The sequence below is a fragment of the Muntiacus reevesi genome, chromosome 13 (assembly GCF_963930625.1).
Source record: "Muntiacus reevesi chromosome 13, mMunRee1.1, whole genome shotgun sequence".
Lineage (NCBI taxonomy): Eukaryota > Metazoa > Chordata > Mammalia > Artiodactyla > Cervidae > Muntiacus > Muntiacus reevesi.
In genome coordinates this window covers 20,789,459-20,803,254 of record NC_089261.1, presented here as the reverse complement: position 1 = coordinate 20,803,254, position 13,796 = coordinate 20,789,459, and the positions used below count along the sequence as shown (strand labels likewise).

The 13,796-nt window shown below is 51.6% G+C and overlaps 1 protein-coding gene across 2 annotated transcripts in view; it reads left to right on the top strand.

Moving 5' to 3' along the window:
- Positions 1-13,796, top strand: part of VPS37B (VPS37B subunit of ESCRT-I) — a 30,230-nt gene that overhangs the window by 16,294 nt on the left and 140 nt on the right. Inside the window, exons 2-4 of one of the 2 annotated variants that reach the window (XR_010658798.1) lie at positions 9,005-9,176; positions 10,783-10,865; positions 11,570-13,732. Coding sequence is in view for 1 of the 2 variants with exons in the window: in XM_065903696.1 (XP_065759768.1) it covers positions 9,005-9,176; positions 10,783-10,865; positions 11,570-12,073 (759 nt within the window). In the remaining variant the exon portion in view is untranslated. Of the gene's footprint in view, positions 1-9,004; positions 9,177-10,782; positions 10,866-11,569; positions 13,764-13,796 lie in introns of those variants that run through there. The other variant, XM_065903696.1, reaches the window with a different exon arrangement.

Genomic DNA, 13,796 nt, shown 5'->3' with positions numbered 1-13,796 from the left:
CATGTGGGATCTTGTCCCTGACCAGGAGCTAAACCCTTGTCCCCTGCATTGGTAGGCGAATTCTTAACCACTGGACCACCAGGCTCGTCCCAAACCTGTGTTGTTATCTTAGTTCCCAGCACAGATTCTGAATCCTTCCTGGCTTTTGAGCATTTAGGACTTCTAATACGACTGAAGATTTCCATCTATTTCATTGAAATTTGCTAACATAATTCAATAACATCATCAACTTTGTTATGATAAGGATTATATTATAAAGTGGGAGAAAGGGACCACTCGAGTATTTTTCCATAAAAAGGTTTAGCTTGGAAACATCGGCATGTGTACCCACCGAGTGTTTAGGAAGGAACAGGTGTAGTTGAAGGGGCCGACCAACCAGCTGGAATCCGAACTTCACACCAGAGAAGCATCTGGTTTGGAAGACATGCTCTCACTGCACCCCGAACCCTGACCCAGCGCGGGACAGCGGGGCGCAGGCAGGTTCCCGGGCTGTCCCCGCGCGCCTCTCATCTGTAATACCACTTGTGTCACCCAGAGGAGGGTTTTGGTCTGTTGTCTTTTTTACCAACTTTAATTTTTTACCACAGTCCTTCAAGTAAACAATGACCTGAGCATTTGAGGTGGCCTTTGGATTCTGTGAGAATGTCCTGTGGTGATGTGCGAGCCCCCCAGGAGAGAGGGGAGCTCCACTCAGCCTGGACAAGTGTATGTAAAAGACCTTTGTTGTTTATTTGTTTTAAACAAAGGCAGCTTCTCTCCCTAGAGCCTCTGCCCTACTGGTTCTATTAATATCTAACAGTTTTTTTTTAATTAAAGCATAACTTACTGTAAATTTATACATAACTTATTGCAGTGATTCACACATTGTACACAAGTTGAAAGAGGAAAGTAAAAAAAAGTCACACCTTTGAGAGGTCGCTGTAGACTTCGGGTGACCATCCTTTCTGACAGCCCTGCTCACAGATGAACCGATGGGCAGGAGTCACTGTATAAACTGAACTTAACTGTAGATTCTGCCATCACCCATCTCAGTTTTCTTTGATTTTGAACAGAAAAGGAAAAGGAAGCTGAAGTGAAACTGAGCAGACGTATAAAAATGTTTCGTTACCACAGAGAGATTATTTCCTGAAAAGATTTCTCTATGGTTAAGAAAAAGGACCACGGGGAACCATCAGGAGGTGGGGAGCCTGTTTTCAGTTTCAGGGTCTGTGGCCCTGCCGGTGGGCCTCTGCCGGCGTCCTCGGGTCGGTAGGACGGGAGGTTGAGAGTTGAGTCGCCCATCACCCGGGGCGGCTGCTGCTCTAGCCTCGCTGAGTGTGCTGTGTGCAGTCCCCCAGGTCCTGTCCCCACCTTTTCTTTGCAAAGGATGGATCAAGGCTGGCCACTTCCTCCCAGTTTTCCTCAGCTGGGATGATGAAGAGGAACATCACGGAGGAAGGTCTTTCTCTGCCCACGGTTGTGTTGGAAGAGCTTTGTCAGAGGCTGAAGAAGGGGGCTTCTCCCCACCTCAGCCACTGTCCTCGCCACCTGTCTCCACAGTACTGCCCCCCGCCCTGACCCTAGAGAGTACTGCGGATGTGCCCTGGGAGGCCACTGGAGATTTTCCTGATGTTCATGTAAAAACATCTGAACACTCGGGGATGAAGAGAAAACAGCCAGCTTAACAGTTGTCCCTGTGGGCTGAAGTTTTAGTTTGCCTCCGTGCATCCTGTGTGTGGCTTGTAGCCATGAGTGTGACCTGACTTGGGTCCCAGGAAAATACGCTTTATTCATAGATATATTTTAGGGCAGAGCTGTGAGGCCAGATGCTTTGCTGGATATTGGGGTTACCCGGGGGCTTTGATGACACTCCAGGACTGGTCTGGGCATGGGGGTTTGTGAACATCCCCCTTCCCTCCTTGATGGCTTAGTGGTAAAGAATCTGCCTGCCAGTGCAGGAAATGCAGGAGACGGGGGTTCGATTCCTGGGTCGGGAAGATGCTCTGGAGAAGGAAATGGCAACTCACTCCAGTGTTCTTGCCGAAGAATCCCATGGACAGAGGAACCTGGCCGACTTCAGTCCATGGGGTCGCAGAGTCAGACATGACAGCATGCACACCTCCCCTTCAGGGGACTCGGTTGACACAGACAGCTCCGTTGTAGGGTGGCCCTTGGAGGTGGTGGCACTTGACGGTGCTCTGAATACATGGGAAAATTCCTGATCTGATCACCGTTAGATCCAGGGTGAGTGAGACCCTCCACAGAGGGTCTTGGGACCCCACAAAGTCTCCAAGAGCTCTTTTAAGGGAGCCCATCTGTTGCATAAAGGATTTGGGGCATCAAGCACAGCTCTTTTTTTTTTTTTTTTTTTTTTTAAAAACTCTGTGTTTTTTTACCCACCTTGTTTGCCAGACCTGACCTCACGTGACTGGCTTTTTGTGGGGCGAGAGGGTCCCTCTGCCTCATTCAGCAGATCCTTGCCGAATGGCGCTGTGTGCCAGGTGTGTGGCCCACCACAGACGACAGGGTACTGCCTGTCAGCGCTCCAGAGGGGTTGGCAGCGAGTGGGAACACAGGCACAGTGCTCACTGATTCTCACTAGAGACAGGAAAGAAAGGAGGTGCTGGGACAGAGGGTGGGAGGGAGGACAGCTGGGGAGGCCTCTGTGGACAGGGCGCTAAGCTGGGGCTCGTGGGGGAGAGCTTGGTTGGTTCTTGGAACTGGCGGGACGGGGTGAGTGAGGGCCAGGTCACCCCAGGCTCAGAGATCAGGGTATGATGAATTCTGTTCCATTTTCAGTGATCTGAGGACAGAAACATGCCTGTTCCTCTCAGAGTTTATTACACACAGAGCTGATTGAGTCAGAATGACAGTTTGCCCCGGGGTGGTGGGTCTGGACTGTGGTCTTGAGCCTCTCTGCTCCCTTCTTGTGCATCAGGTGAGACCAGTAGGAGCAGAAGATCTCACCAACAGTTTATTTTTATTTATTGTTTTAGATGTAATTTTTTTCCATGCTGGGTCTTCATTGCTGCACTTGGGCTTTCTCTGGTTGCGGCGAGCAGGGGCTACTCTCTGGTTGCTGTTTTCTCTTGCTGCCGGGCCCAGGCTCCAGGGCGGGCATGCTCAGTCGTTGCGGCCCGTGGGCTCTGGAGCTTGGGCTCAGTAGTTGTGGCACACAGGCTTGGTTGCTTGGCAGCATGAGGGGTCTTCCTGGACCAGGGATTGAACCCGTGTCCCTTGCACTGGCCAGCGGATTCTTAGGCTGGACCACTAGGGAAGCCCCTCAGCAGTTTGTTTATTTACTTATAACTAAACTTTAAATTTGGGCTTCCCTGGTGGCTCAGGCAGTGAAGCGTCTGCATACAATGCGGGAGACCTGGGTTCCATCCCTGGGTCAGGAAGATCTCCTGGAGAAGGGAATGGCAACCCACTCCAGTATTCTTGCCTGGAGAATCCCATGGACGGAAGAACCTAGTAGGCTACAGTCCATGGGGTCACAAAGAGTCGGACACAACTGAGCAACTTCACTTTCACACTTTAAATTTAGAGGTGATTGTAGATTCACATGCAGTTGTAAGAAATAACACAGAGATCCTGTGTACCCTTTCACCCAGGTTCCCCCAGAGACAACCAACCAGATTTGACACCAATAACAGCAGGGAACCACAGTGATGAGGAGCTTGCTGCTGCCTCTGACAGCCACATCCCTGCCCCCAGCCGTGAATCCGTCTCCATTTCTGTCGTTATGTCATTTCAAGAAATGTTGTATATACTGAATCACGGAGTCTGTGCCCTGTGAGTCGTCGTTTATTTCCCCCTGCTCGGCCGAGTCTCCTGGGTCTTCACCCGGGCGTCCACGTGTCTCAGCAGCTTGTTCTTTCCCAGGGCTGCGCCCTGCTGAGCTGTGGGTGGTGTGCTGCGATGAAGCCCCTCACCTGCTGAAGGACACCTGGGTGGCATCAAGGTTTTGATTACATAGCAGGCCATTCTGGACATTGATGTACAGGGTTTTTTTGGGAACATAAACTTTCACCTTTCTGGAATAAATGCCAAAGCACACAACTTCTGGATGGTATGGTAGTTGTCTGTTTTGTTTAAAAGGAATTTCTGAGCTGTTTTCCAGGGTGTACAGTGGTTTATTTTTGTTTTGTTCTTTAAAAAATTATTTTATTGAAGTATAGTTGGCTTACAATGGTTCATGTGCACGGAAGGTGATTCAGTTATATAAATACACATGCATTATTTTGGGGATTATTTTCCATCAGAGTTTATTACAAGATATTGACTGTAGTTCCCTGTGTTGGACAGTAAACCTTTGTTGCTTGTTGCATATCTGTTTTTTAATCAGAAATCTAGCAGTCTAGTCATACTAAGTCAAGCAAGTGGAATCAAAATGTCATAATTTTTTTAGTTAGGCAAAAATTCACAAATTTTCTAAAACATATATATTATACATATTTATATGTATACAAAAGGTTTTCTACTGCACTTGATAAAGGCTTAAGAAAGAACATCAGAAAAAGAGAGATGGAGAAATTGGAGAACATAAACTAAGTGAAATGGGAGCACTGAATATGAAATAGAAAAGTGAAACAAACTAGATAAAAGTAAAAGATCATCATACAATCTGGTTGTTTTTAAACATGACTGCTCATTAGAAACATATCTGGAGCTCTGAAGAAGAAAAAAAAAGCAATACCTGAGTATTTGAATTTTCCAGAAAATTTCAAGATGATTGTGATATGCATCTGGATTTCAAAAAGTGATTACAAGTTTTTCTGTTGGATCCTAGTTTTGGTGATATATGTGAAGTAAAGTTACTTCAGCTGTATCTGATTCTTTGCAACCCCATGGACTGTAGCCTGCCAGGCTTCTCCGTCCATGGGATTTTCCAGACAAGAATAATGGAGTGGGTTGCCATTTCCTTCTCCAGGGAATCTTCCTGACCCAGGGATCAAACCTTGTTCTCCCGCATTGCAGGCTCTTTACCCTCTGAGCCACCAGGGTATTCCTTGGTGATATATAGAGTTCTGTTATTTTTCTGTTGACCAGTCATGATACAATGGTATTAAGTGAGTAATAGTTACATAATCACAATAATAAAAGAGGTTTATCAGTTTTCACAATCAATAGCCAGACAAAAAATAAAAGATAATTACAATTGCAAGCCATAATGGGAACATGATTAACAATATAAAATAATTATATAAAATTTGTGGGGTCAGGCAGTGATGTGGTAAGTAGAAGTGCATACATGTACATGTTTTCATCCACCCAGCAGTCTGTGTCTTTTGGTTGGTGTATTTAATCTATTTACACTTAAGGTAATTATCAATATGTATGATCCTATTACCATTTTCTTAATTGTTTTGGGTTTATTTTGGGTAGGTCTTTGCCTCCTCTTGTGTTTCTTGCCTAGAGAAGTTCCTTTAGCATTTGTTGTAAAGCTGGTTTGGTGGTGCTGAATTCTCTTTTAACTTTTGCTCATCTGGAAAGCTTTTGATTTCTCCATCAAATCTGAATGCATGTCTCGCCAGGTAAGAGTATTCTTGGTTGTAGGTTTTTTCCTTTCATTACTTTAAATATATCATGCCATTCCCTTCTGGCTTGTAGTTTCTGTTGAAAAGTCAGCTGATGGCCTGATGGGAGTTCCCTTGTATGTTATTTGTCATTTTTCCCTTGTTGCTTTTAATATTTTATCTCTGTCTTTTAATTTTTGTCAGTTTTATTACCATATGTCTCAGTGTGTTCCTCCTTGGGTTTATCCTTCCTAGGACTCTCTGTACCTCCTGTACTTGGTTGAGGAAATCCTTTCCCATGTTCAGAAAGTTTTCAGCTGTTATCTCTTCCAAGTATTTTCTCAGCTCCTTTCTCTTTCTCTTCCTCTTCTCCTTCCGGGACCCCCATAGTGCGAATGTCGATGCATTTAACGTCCCAGAAGTTTCTTAGACTGTCTTCATTTCTTTTCATTCTTTTTTCTATATTCTCATCTGTGGCAGTGATTTCCATGCTTCTGTCCTCCAGGTCATTTATCCATTCTTCTGCCTCAGTTATTATGCTGTTGATTCCTTCTAGTGTATTATTCAGCTGTTTGTTCTTTAGTTCTTAAAGGTCTTTGGTCAACATTTCTTGCATCTTCTCAATATTTGCCTCCATTCTTTTCTTGAGATCCTGGATCATCACTGTCATTATTCTAAATTCTTTTTCTGGAAGGTTGCCTATCTCCACCTCATTTAGTTGTTTTTCTGAGATTTTATCTTGTCCCTTCATCTCAGACATCACTTTCTGCTTTTTCATCATGATTAACTTTCTATAATAGGGCTTGTTTTAGCCGCTGTGAGACTGTGCTTTTTCTTGCTTCTTCTGCCTGCCCTGTGATGAATGAGGCTAAGAGGCTTGTGTGAGCTTTTTGATGGGAGGGACTGGTGATGGGAAAAACTGGGTCTTGCTCTGGTGGGCAGGGCCTTGCTCAGTAAAGCTTTAATCCGATTTTCTGCTGGTGGATGTGGCTGCCTTCCCTCCCTGCTAGTTGTTTGGCCTGAAGCACCCAGCCCTGGGGTCTACAGGCTTTATGGTAGGGTTAATGGTGAACTCCCAAGAAGGTTTATGCCAAGGGGGACCTTCCAGTGCCCCCATCCCTGTGTGAGCCCCTGCTGACCCACACCTCCATAGGGGGCCCTCCAACTCTAGCAGGTAGTTTTGGTTTGGTCTCCTGTAGAATCACTGCTCCTTTCCTCTGGGTCTTGATACGGGCAAAATTTTGTTTGTGCCATTCAAGACTGGAGTCTCTGTTTCCCCCAGTCCTCTGGAAGGTCTTTCCAGCCCCCGTTTTCCTTACTGGCTAAAAACAACAGCAAAAGAGAGTGTTTGTACTGCACAGATTTATAGTGTTCAACTATATTAAGCTATAGGCTTAATTTTCTATTTTAAATTAATTCTTCTTTAAATTGAGCCTAATCTTGAGGGCCCTGCCCTGTCATCAAGGTGGATCAGTCAGTCAGTTCAGTCACTCAGTCGTGTCCGACACTTTGCGACCCCATGGACTGCAGCATGCCAGGCTTCCCTGTTCATCACCAACTCCCGGAGCGTGCTCAAACTCTTGTCCATCAAGTCGGTGATGCCATCCAACTATCTCATCCTCTGTCATCCCCTTCTCTTCCCTCCTTCAGTCTTTCCCAACATCAGGGTCTTTTCCAGTGAGTCACGTCTTCTCATCAGGTGGCCACAAGTATTGGAGTTTCAGCATCAGTCCTTCCAATGAATATTCAGGACTGATTTCCTTTAGGATGGACTGGTTGGACCTCCTTGCAGTCCAAGGGACCCTCAAGAGTCTTCTCCAACACCACAGTTCAAAAGCATCAATTCTTCAGCAGCTTAGCTTTCTTTATGGCCCACCTCTCACATCCACACATGGAAAAACCATAGCTTTGACTGTACGGACCTTTGTCAGTAAAGTAATGTCTCTGCTTTTTAATATGCTGTCTAGGTTTGTCATAGCCTTTCTTCCAAGGAGCAAGCGTTTTTTAATTTCATGGCTGAAGACCATCTGCAGTGATTTTGGATCCCAAGGAAATAAAGTCCGTCCCTGTTTCCATTTTTTCCCCATCTATTTGCCATGAAGTGATCCAGGTGGGGAGATGGAGATTAGGTGTCTGCAAAGGAGAGAATCTGGGGAAAATACTGGGAAAGATTGAAGACAGGAGGAGAAAGGGATGACAGAGAATGAGGTGGTTGGATGTTATCACCGACTTGATTGACATGAGTTTGAGTAAACTCCAGGAGTTGGTGATGGACAGGGAAGCCTGGCCTGCTGCAGTCCATGGGGTCACAAAGAGTTGGACACGACTGAGCGACTGGACTGACTGAGAGGGTCGTCCCCACCCCCACGCCTAGTGGTCAGGGCCTCCCACGATCTTTCTTTGTTCTCACATGTGTGTGTGTGTGTGCGCACACATGTGTGCGTTGGGAACTCTACACAAGCACCAAACGGTCTGGCTGGAGGGGGAGTCAAGAGCCGAGGCAGCGAGGCCAGGAATCGACAGTCAGAGAAGCAGGAGGAAGGAAGTAGCAACGAAAATAGCCTGGGTGGGGTGGGGTAGGATGGGGGGTAGACTGTTACTACAGGGTGGACGGCGGGATGGCTGGTGTGGGGCTGAAGGAGCGCTTCTGAGCGAGGCCGGGGCAAGGGAGTCTTCACATCCAGGGAATGAGGGGGCTGCGGGCCGTGGAGGACCCCACCCCCCACCAGCCAGCGAGGAGAAAGGAAACTGAACTAGACGCACGATACGGTGTTTTTGCTTTTTTATTCAGGTGTACTTTTTGATTCTGTTTCTTTAGGACTTCCTCGCCTTTTCTCAGACCTCCCCACTACCCCTCTCACTGAGGTCCAGGTGGGCTTCTCCACCCCCACACAACCTGTCACCCCCTGGATGCCCAGAACCCCTGTAGGCAGATAAATCCCCCGCCTCCGTCTTTGGGCCGGTGGCACTGATGGACAGGTGACCGGGAGCTGGACCTCTGCTCAGATGCAAAGAGCCCGCGGTGGGCATAGGGACGGAGTAAAACAGCGCCCCTGAGCAGGCTCCTTCCCAGGATCTCGGGCTTTCATGTTTGATCTCAGATCCTGGTGACTAAGCCTGAATTGACACCATGCCAACTGGCCCTCCTCTGATAAGAAGTGATTCTTTCACTTCTCTGGAACAGCAGCAGTTTGTTTAGGAAAAGCCTAGCTCCAAATGTTTAGAGCCAGTCACTTCTAAGAGCACAGTGGCAGCAGTAAGGAATTCTGGTCACTGCGAAGCTCCAGGCACGAAAGCCTCACAGGTCCCAGGACAAAGCCCAGCCAGAGAGAAAGGGAGAGGAAATGGCCTTGCTCTTTAAGAACGGACAGCAGTGTCTAAGGTTAGGGCTGGAGCTGGGCTGGCAGCAGCCGCCCAGCTAAACATAAGCTCTTGATGCCGTGGCCCTGGGGATGGTGCTCGGGGGTTAACACGCTGCTTCTCATCACCCTGTATGGTCCTTTCAGACACAGAATGTTCAGCTCAACAAGGAGATGACGCTGGCCAGCAACCGGAGCCTGGCAGAAGGAAACCTCCTCTACCAGCCCCAGCTGGACTCGCGGAAGGCTCATTTGACCCAGAAATACCAAGAACTCCAGGTGCTCTTTGAAGCCTATCAGATAAAGAAGACCAAGCTAGGTAACTCTTTTAGGGTGATCTTTCAAAAATAAGGAGCCGATGGAAGGGTGCGTTTTCAAGCTGTTGCACTAACCAGGAAAGAAATGTTATTTAGGGAACAGTTTCAGATTAAGACAGTGATCACTGCTGCCAAGAAACCATCTGTATATAGGATTGTGTCACCAGTTTAGAGAAAGAGACTTGATTGCCTTTTCAACAAGACTCCACCTTTTCCAAACAGCATAGGAAAAAAAAAGGCAATATTCTGAATTACGATAATACAACTAATGTTTTATCCTGTGAGGTTGGGCCCTCACAGTTAATGCTGAGAGAAATTCATCACTGGAGTACTTTATTTTAATGTCACACTTAAATTTGCAGCCATTATGAAGAGCGACGTAGGAGTTGACTAGCATTGAGGCCTGATTAGCTTTCAAGGAAACCCTGAGATTCATAGAAGGTTTAAAAGGGACTTCCCTGGGGTCCCAGTGGTTAGGACTTGGTGCTTCCACTGCCATGGCCCTGGGTTCAGGTCCCAACCAGGGAACGAAGACTTCATGTATCACGCAGCGTGGCATGAGAGAGAAGGCTAAAAACATCCCTCTCCAGTGACACTTCAGGGCCATCCGACACTGTGATCCGTGTATGTCTGTAACTGTAAAAAACGTGTACTATAACAGGCCTGAGCAGACTGAGTACAGGTGGAAAGACTGGTAATGATGGTGCTGGCGGGCACGCAGGGCTCTTGCGGTGCTAGAGGAGTGAGAACTGGAGATGCTGCTTGTCAGCACGTGGTGCGGTGGAGCCGCGCGTGCTCTGATTCCGCAGTCCTGCTGGCGGGCGTCTCCCCCACAGAAGCGGACCTTCGTGTACCAAGAGATACACGTACACGCACGAGTGCTCGTTGTAGCTTTATTTGTAAGAGCTAAATTTGGAAGCAATCTAAACACCCGTCTCTGGACTGATGGGTAAGTTGCGGCACGCAGCTTTTCGTGCCAGGCAGCGTTGAAAGGCACGAGCTGCCCGTTTGTGCTGCCGCACGGATGGTCTCAGAGACGTGTTGAGCAAGAGAGGCCAGCACGGAGCGCCCTCTGTGAGGCCACTTGGGTGAAGCTCAGAACCAGGCAGCGTTCCTGGAGAGTGGACGTCAGCACCTCGGGAGCAGGGCTGGAGCCTCTGCAAACGTGCTGTCTTGGTCTGGGTTGAGGTAGGGGGGTTTATACACACACACTGAAGACGTGTCTACTTTAGGTATTTACATGAACTGTCCTTCAGAAATCCCAGGGAAGTGACGGGGTGGTTGCAGGCTTAGGTCAGGTGTGCAGTGGCCGCCCCGTGTCGTGGGCCGGGTGGTGACACGGCTCTCCCTCGGGCACAGGCCGCCCCGCCACCCCGTCACGGGCACTCCTTCCTCTCCTGCATGTTCCCACTTTCCCTTCTGCTTCCTGGAAAGTCCACTCACTCGGTGAGCTTCTCCCGTCACCTTTCCAGCTCAAGTGCACTCTTTCTTTGAGGGGGGCGTGAGGTGGGGAGTCTGGGCGGGGTGTGGGGTGGGGCGTGTCGCTCCGAGGGGCTGGGGGCCGACGTGATCTCTGAGGGGCTGCATCGTGCCTCCCGCTTCTTCCAGATAAACAGTCCAGCAGCGCTTCCTTGGAGACCCTCTTAGCGCTCCTGCAGGCGGAAGGGGCCAAGATTGAGGAAGACACCGAGGTAACTCTGGCAGCCCCGGGGGACACCCCAGGTTGGGGCGGGCGGGCCTGTGGGCTGAGGAGCACGCCGGGCAGGGGTCTGGGGGAGCCGCGGGGCGCCCAGGTCTTCCAGTGAGGGGCGCGTGCTGCCCTGTGACTCAGCACCTGTCCTGTGGGTGCCGGCGGCTGAGTTACCATCTGTCCGAGTCAGCTGGCTGGGCGGAGCCTGTGGGCACGGCCCGCCAAGCACCTGAGGCTGGAGCCTTGCTCAGTGATAAGGAAACGAATCGGGGTCAAAAGTTGAGCCGCTGTGGCACACTTGGGCAGGCAGCACGGTGCCAAGCTCGGCCATGTGACCCGATGACCCCCTGGGTGAGGCGGTCCTCGCAGGCACGAGCAGCTTCCTGTCCCCCCCGGCCTGCGCGGGGCGAGCGTGTGAGGTCACAGCCAGTGGAGGGAAGGAAATGGGGGTCTCAGGCCCCATCGCTGGAAGGCCAGCTCTCGCAGGACCTGCTGCCTGCCCAGTTTGTGGTTCGGGAGGCGGACAGGACCGGCCTTCCTCCCTCCTTGGCCCCTATCCTGGGTGGGCCACGGTCTGCAGCGAGGAGGGGGCGGGTGTCGGGAGGAAGCAGGCCCCGTCTCCCCTTGCTCTGGTCGGTGAGGGGGTCTTCCTCCCCTATCGGCTGACCCTCCCGGCCCATGACCGAGTTTCTCCTGCTCCTTTAGAACATGGCCGAGAAGTTTCTCGATGGAGAACTCCCTCTGGACTCCTTCATTGACGTCTATCAGAGCAAGCGGAAACTGGCCCACATGCGAAGGGTCAAAATCGAGAAGCTCCAGGAGATGGTGCTGAAGGGGCAGAGACTGCCGCAGGCCCCCGCGCCCACCCCGCTGCCACCCAGGGTGCCTGAGCCGAACCCCGCCGCCCCCCTGCCCTACCCCATCCCGGAGGCCAGCGGGCCCCCCTCCGTGGTGCCTCGGCGCATTCCGCCCCCACCACCCCCGGCGCCTGCAGGACGCTTAGCCACGCCGTTCACTGCCGCCACGGGCTCAGGACAGGCCCTCCCGTACCCGGCCGTGCAGTGCCCGCCCCTGCCCCCCCGAGGGGGCCTCCCCGCCCAGCAGGGCTTCTCCGCGCAGCAGTTTGTGTCGCCACCGTACCCGCCAGCGCTGCCCCAGAGACCCCCGCCCCGGCTGCCCCCACACCAGCCCGGCTTCATCCTCCAGTGAGCGGCCCTCATCCTCCCGGGGAGGCTCCCTCGCCGCCTGCCGGCTGGGGCTCCACACACACAGATGGAGGCTGTGGGCACCGACTGCTCTGCCGGGGACTCCGGTGCCCGGGGCAGGGCGTCCAGCTGGTTTTAGCGCCGTAGGTCAGTGGTCATAGACGTAGAACCCTGGTTTTGGACACCGAGGCAGCTGCGCAGGGGCTCGGCCCGGCATCACTGTGGTCGAGCTGGTGTGTGTGCTCGGTATGGTTTCTTGTTCTGTGTTGATGAGCCCCTGAGTTTGGGGGGAAAAGCCTCCCCTTCCCCCCACCGCACCTCTGTTCCCATGTAGGATCATTGTCTTCCCGTTGCAGCTTTATTTAATAAGCACGGTTCATCATTTCTGCTTTATTTTCAAGACGGTTCTGTGCGTCCCAGCCCACCACTCACTGCAGCCACCGGCAGGGGTTGGTCGGGTGAGCCAGCCCGGAAGGTGCTCCCTGGACCTGCGTGGGGCGAGCGGTCCTCCCAACCCCTCCCTCCCCAACCCTGGACACTTCACAGCCGCCTGTGGAGTTTGCACTTGGCCCCCAGCCACGTCCAGAGGCCGGCGAGTCATGGCCAGGTGAGGAGGAGGGTGGGAGCTGGGCTTGGCACACGGAGGCTGTCCCAGGCTCCTCCTCCTCCTCCGCGAGCCAGCCCAGGCTTTCTGTGAAGACCTAACTCCTCCTATGTTTTTACTACGTGTGTACTTTTCCTGTTTTATATTGGGGAAGAAAACGTTTTTGACACTCACAAGACCATTCAGGGAAACTTTCGGAAAAATGCACATACAGTTTTGAGCAGGTTGAGATGCAGATGAAGTGACGCAGTTCCGTGCAAGCCGCGCACGGTCGCACCTGCGGGCTTGTGCTGTGCCTTAGCTCCACCTGCTGCCGGGAGGGGCCGGCCAGGCGGGGGTCTCGTCTGCATTCGTTCTTGTCATGTTGCAGGTGGAAGGAAAGTCCACCCACTTCGAACCAGGATACTCACTCATAGCCAATATTCTCTGCCTCTGGCTGGGCGTGGGGTAGGGGTGTGACGGCTGCTAGCCACCCCTTGGCTTGGACGGGGGCCGACGAGCTGAGGCCCTGGCCGCACCCCGGGTGCTCCCTGCCCCCCGGGCGCTCGTCTGCACGTGCCACGTGTGCCGAGTTCCCAGGGCCCAGCTGGGGCAGGGGGTTGGGGGTGGCGCTGCCCCCCTCCACCTGCTGACGGAAACAGCTGTGCTGAGTGGTGGAACTCGGACCCGTGACTCCAGCAGGCCACAGCCCAGAGGACAGAATCCAAGCGGGGTCTGGCCCAGCAGGCCATGGGCAAGGCCACTGCCCTGTGTCCTCAATTACTGTACATTTCTACTCCTGGACTTGAACTCTGCTGTATCATTAACTGTTTTTCAAGAGAACAACTGTACAGGACAACTTACTGCCCTGCCAATCAGGTGGGCCTGCCACGCCTGTCAGCCTCGAGAGTGGTGCCACCACCCCGTACCTCTGCCGTCCGCCCCGCCGTTGGGGGTGCCCGCCCCTTGCCAGGGGCGCAGCCAAACGTGTGAGCTCGGTCGGCGTTGATGGGGGGAAGGGGCCGCCAAGCTGGCCTCGCCGTCTCTCCAGGGCCACATCTGAGCTGTGGCTGTAAAGCTGTAAGACCCTTTTTAATAAATAGAGAGTTGTTAATAACTGCCCGCCCTTCATTTGCCTGGGGAG